Genomic DNA, 5504 nt, shown 5'->3' with positions numbered 1-5504 from the left:
TTGAAATTACCTCCATTGTATTTTTGTCAATTGGATCAGTAAATTCAAGTAAAAAAATACAACTTCTTTGGGTTGAAAGAAAGTTTTGCCCCTCGTGATTTCCGTTGACCCTTTTTGCTAGGGTTTCACGAACGAAGATAATAATTTATAGTGTGTACACTTTCAGAGAACTTTCGATTACAATTCTCGTCTCTGGATGAAAAAGAACACTCGCAATGACAATGACGATGGAAGAAACGGAGGTTTTGACTTCAGACAATATAAAGGAGCAGCATATTGGAAAACTTCATTCAAAGAAATTTGTGTCGCGATGAATTATGGAGGTGAACTCAGAGCTCTCTCTTTCTCGTATCCAGCATCGTCCTTGTATCATCTGATCGCTGACGGCAGGTATCGTCAAACTCACGTTGGTCGCTCACAATGGAAACAGCTCATCCAAGGATCATCTTTACAGCGTAATTGCAATAAAGAAGGGTTCAACGTTTTCTCTCGCGGATTCCGTGCAAACGTTCGGTTGGGTATTATTTCAAACAGGAAAAATGACTGCTACAATCCAAACTCTTTTATAGGCCTGGGTGCCAATAAACGAGCCAGGGTTTGTAGGTCCAAAAGACGTTTCAATAACACCGCTGGCAATGTTGCTTCGTGTTCACCAGACAACGGAAACAGGAATTCCAAAGCAATGGGATACATATTGGTCCGTTAACTAAACAAACTTAAGCTCGGATTTTATTAATACCTTTGATCAATGGCAATTAACTAATGTCTTTATTATCGCTAGTACATAAATTTAAAAAGTTGTAACTTCTGATTAGTAGCTATATTACCTTCACAAATATAGAATTTCATCTTGTTATATGAGGATGAAAATGCATGCATCACATGTTTATTTTGATCTTAAAATAAACAACTTTCAGTATCTTATCCTGATCCGAATCTTATCCGAATCTTATTCGAGTCTTATCCGAATCTTATCCGAATCTTATCCGAATCTTATTCGAGTCTTATCCGAATCTTATCCGAATCTTATTCGAGTCTTATCCGAATCTTATTATCCTTATATTAGACCCTTGAAGCCAATGGCAATGTGCGATAACTAACAACGAGACATCGTTATTAGTTATAATTCAGATTTCAGACGCTTTCAATGCACCCCTTGATGAAATACATTATATAACATGCAGGATTGAAACCTTAATTCATTGAACTACATGTACAGACCCATTGCACTGACGTCATAATCATTAAAAGTTGTCGTCCAGGGGACGGTTGTTCAATTAAAGCTGGGTTAGCGCCAACCCTGGCCGGGTTAAATCTTACTCCGCTGTTTTTGTTTATACGCTTCTGCACCGCAGTTTGTTTCAAGACTTTACAAAATAAAACTTCTATTGATCCACAAAATATTTATGAATAAACATGTTCAACTTCATTAACAAGCGGTTTAAAAAATTAATGTGAAATTTCAGTTGACCCTGCATGGGTTAAGCTAACCGGCTTTTGAACAATCGGCCTAAGATGTTTCCGTGCTTTACTATAAAAATAATCGAGCGGTGAAGGTTTATTTATGGCGGTCAAATGCAGTTAAAGAAGCAAAGTTTCTCACACTAGTAAATATTTCTGTATTTTACCAAAAATTTTTGCAAAATCTATGCTACGTTAATTTTACCTCCAGATGCCTAATGTGACGTCATGTGCAAAGGTTTTATTGAAGATGAAACAAAGATCACGTATGGAGGTCAAATTTAAGTGGAGCGATAATAAATGTATATTTCGTCCGTGATCTTTGTGACGTTTTTGGAATTTTAAATTGCATTATGAAATTGAATTTTACCACAACACTTAACACACTAAACCGCAACACCTCAGCACTGCGTTTTTCATACGCACGCACGTACACGCACGAACACACATGTACACGTTCTTATATCTTAGTTTTCCGCCGGCATATATTTTAATATGCATTTTAATATGTTTACCAATGTGTTAAATGATAAAAAGTTGGAAGCATTTACAATTTTCTGTGCGTAAAAAACGCGTAAGTGGCAACTTTTCAAGCCTGCACTTCCGCAATTTATGCCAGAAAAAAAAACACCAAATCATCAACAGAATGCAACCATATGCATCTTTTCAATCGTATATTTTATCAGTTCATTTAATTAAATCACGTTTGTTATGAAATAACTCAAAAACAATACGTCAATGCAATTTATGAGATAATAAACATGTTGCTGCAACACCCTATAAAAGTTGATGTGAAAAGCAAGTTTTGTCATTCGGAGTCAGGCTGAGGAAGACGATTAAGGAAGCTTTATACACAGCACCAGACCGAGATTGACTCAACCATGAGATTTGTGGCAGTAATTGCAGTGTTCTGTCTCATCACAACGCTTCATGCGGTAAGTATAATATGTACAATACTGATATTGTGAGAATTAAAAGATTAAATGAGTTTTGTGGGGATTTAATTTGTTATAATTGTAAAAATAGTATAACAGATCAGTTATTTTAAATTTAGTAAATGCACAATCGGCTCTTCAAAGAGGTTGTTTTTCTTGTGCCTTCTTTTTAGCAGGACATTCTTGGAAAGCAATATCTGAATGAATTAAAACGCAAACAGATTGAAGATGGTCTTAATAGCATCGACAATTGTATTACAAAAATCAGTCATGAGCTTACAAAGTTAAAAAAAGGTAATGGGTGATTGCTAACCATAATTATAGACACGCAGAAAATAGCGCAATCAACGCATATATACAACCTGTAGGATATACCTAATAATATTCTTCTTTCGTTTTAAGATGTTCAAAGGCTGACATGCAAAGGTACAATAACTCAGATTCAACTATGAACCAACCTCAGTTGAGAATTTCGGTAAAACGGGCAAGTTTACGATCGGCAAAACTTGCAAATTTTGCCTCCTGTAATTGCTTGAGTTCAATCTTGTTCAGGCCTAGCTGCATGGGTTTTGAAAGAAACGCCACATGCAATTTGAGATGTGACTACCTTTTGGAAACGCCAATAATGAAATTTCATAAAATGTTTAAACTTTTGGTCTTGATTTCCACACGTTTGGAGAGTAGCTCAGAAAATCGGCGAAGAATTGAAAAATATAAAAAATATACGCCGTTGTATATCATCCATGCACTGAGCAGCCTCGTGCACCTTTAGTTTTCCTTAGCTTTGATTAGAATTACCCTCTCACGGAAACTATAGCCATCGAAAATTTTAAATGAAAAGATTTGGAAATAGTTTAAACGGAAACATCTTAATGTGGGTCAAATTTCAGATCCTTGTTTTAAAGTATTTTTTTAATTATTTATTGCATAATTCCATTTGTTGTTTCCATTTCTAAATGTGTTGCAGAATTTAAATCATGCAAGGAAATATTCGATAATCAAAGGTATGTGTTATGATAATTGGAAATTTGAGAAGCGTCTACCAAAATTGTAGCTATCCTTCGCTTATCATTTTCAAAAATTACTCCATTGCTAAATCAGTAAATTCCTATATTTTGCACTTCATTTTATGTATATAAACGTAGGTTTTGCATTATTGATAATAGTTGAACAGATTCTATCTTTTGTATTGAAGGAATAATACCGCAAGTGGTGTTTACGAAATCAGTGATGGTTCAAATCAAGTGATGAACGTCTACTGTCAGATGTCATCAGTCTCAGGTTGTTCTGGTGGTGGATGGACAATGGTGATGAAAATTGATGGAAACCAGGTAAGAGTTGCCTTGTTTGATGTTTATTTCTAGTGATTATATCCGTACGAGTTTCTTTCAATCTCTTTATATAGAGTACCTTTGGATACAGTTCTAGTCATTGGACCAACAAGACCACTTTTAATGACAATGACTATGGAAGAAACGGAGGTTTTGACAACCGAGAGTTCAAAGAATCAACATATTGGAAAACTTCATTCAATGAGGTTTGTGTCGCGATGAAATATGGAGGTGAACTCAGAGCCCTTTCTTTCTCGCATCCAGCATCGTCCTTGTATCATCTGATCGCTGACGGCATTTATCGTCAAACTCACATTAGTCGCTTCCAATGGAAACAGCTCATCAATGGATCATCTTTACAGCGTAAATGCAACAGAGAGGGATTCAATGTTAACCCCAGACCTGGCCTGAACGTAAGAGTTAGGTTGGGCATTGTTGGAAACGAGCAGAATCATTGTAACTCAGCTGACTCATTCGTGGGTCTGGGAGGTGAAGGCGGTACTTCGTATCTAATGAGATGGTGTGGTTCTTCATTTTCCCTCAACACAGCAGGTAACCTTGCCCAGTGTTCACCAGACAACGGAACCAAAAACCTCAAAGCAATGGGATACATACTGGTTCGTTGAAGGCATCTCCGCACCTCCAACTGTCCTTGTCCTATCCTTATATACTCAATGATTGGACTGATTCAGAAATTGATCTGTAGTGTCGAAGAACTTTAGTACATTGTAATATTAGTAAGAGTAATTTAGTGAAAGCAAATGCCTTTACTTTTTTGATGACAATTAAAAATAGACGTTAGCAATTTCTCTTGTAGTAATTTCTCCAAAACGTTTAACAGTTCTCAACCTTATGCGACACAAAGTTACGTGATTTCGCTTGAACAGTAATAAACTACAAGCGCTTTATATGTGTTTCAAATTACAAAAGATATTCGACCTTTTAAGGCGCCTAAAATTTGACCGTCTACAAGTCAAATTTTAAAGATCAAGTTCAAGTTTCAAGGTTTCTGAATGTTCTCATGCATACCAAGACAGGAAAAATGCATAAACTTATGTCAGGAACTGAAGGAGGACCGTAGCTAGAAGCTTAATTGGGGGGAGGGGAGCATATTCATATATTCGTCTTATGCCCGACTAATTTCTTTTGTACGCTATTGTTCCTGCGGTAGATAAACATGAATATTCATATACACCCCCCAATTAAGCGGTCTAGTTACGGCCCTAACAGACAGATACGATGATTATAGACAAATGTTCGCCACTAATATATATGCACATAAGGATCTAAAACATATCACATGCATGTTCAACGGCTCGATCGATAAGATTCAAAAGGATAAATACCAAAAATATGGAACACTTATGATAACGCCATTCATATATTAGCTACACCTGTTTGTTACACCATCCATACCGGTGGATTTAGCAGCGTACATCAAACCGATCAAGTGATGTATGTAAAATTCCGAAAGCTAAGCCTTGGTTAATTATCATTCAGGATATTATTACTATCACTATCTCAAACTATGCGGTTGGTGCTGGTCAGTGGCGTAACGGACGTAAGGTAGGGTTAGGACAAGAACTAAGGGCCCCCGGCCGTTGGGGGCCCCAGAGGGCCCCCGTTGATTGCCGTCTATCGCTACGATTCTTAAAGAAAAACGGCGTGTCAGTGTATCGCATAAAAAAGTCAGGTTAAAAACAAATTGTTATGCCAAAGATAGGCCTAGGCCCTAGGGTATGAGGTTGATTGCAAAGGAGAATGCAGCAATTATGAT

The 5504-nt window shown here is 36.8% G+C and overlaps 1 protein-coding gene across 2 annotated transcripts; it reads left to right on the top strand.

The window, feature by feature from the left end:
* The first annotated feature begins 2281 nt into the window (after nucleotides 1-2281).
* On the top strand, nucleotides 2282-4520 carry LOC114529465 (uncharacterized skeletal organic matrix protein 5-like). 2 transcript variants are annotated; one of them, XM_028551285.1, is made up of 6 exons: nucleotides 2282-2396; nucleotides 2573-2690; nucleotides 2799-2822; nucleotides 3364-3400; nucleotides 3592-3727; nucleotides 3802-4520. In XM_028551285.1, the coding sequence occupies exons 1-6, from the start codon at nucleotides 2343-2345 to the stop codon at nucleotides 4351-4353; spliced, it is 921 nt and encodes a 306-aa protein (XP_028407086.1). In that variant the 5' UTR covers nucleotides 2282-2342; the 3' UTR covers nucleotides 4354-4520. The 2 variants fall into 2 exon arrangements, with proteins under 2 accessions (XP_028407086.1, XP_028407084.1); XM_028551283.1 differs by having other exon boundaries at nucleotides 2570-2690.
* The last annotated feature ends 984 nt before the right edge of the window (nucleotides 4521-5504 follow it).

This window comes from Dendronephthya gigantea, unplaced genomic scaffold (assembly GCF_004324835.1).
Source record: "Dendronephthya gigantea isolate DGI-Jeju-01 unplaced genomic scaffold, DenGig_1.0 000056F, whole genome shotgun sequence".
In the NCBI taxonomy this organism is placed as follows: Eukaryota; Metazoa; Cnidaria; class Anthozoa; order Malacalcyonacea; family Nephtheidae; genus Dendronephthya; species Dendronephthya gigantea.
The sequence above is the reverse complement of the archived record's forward strand: the minus strand, read 5'-3'. Positions and strand labels throughout refer to the sequence as shown.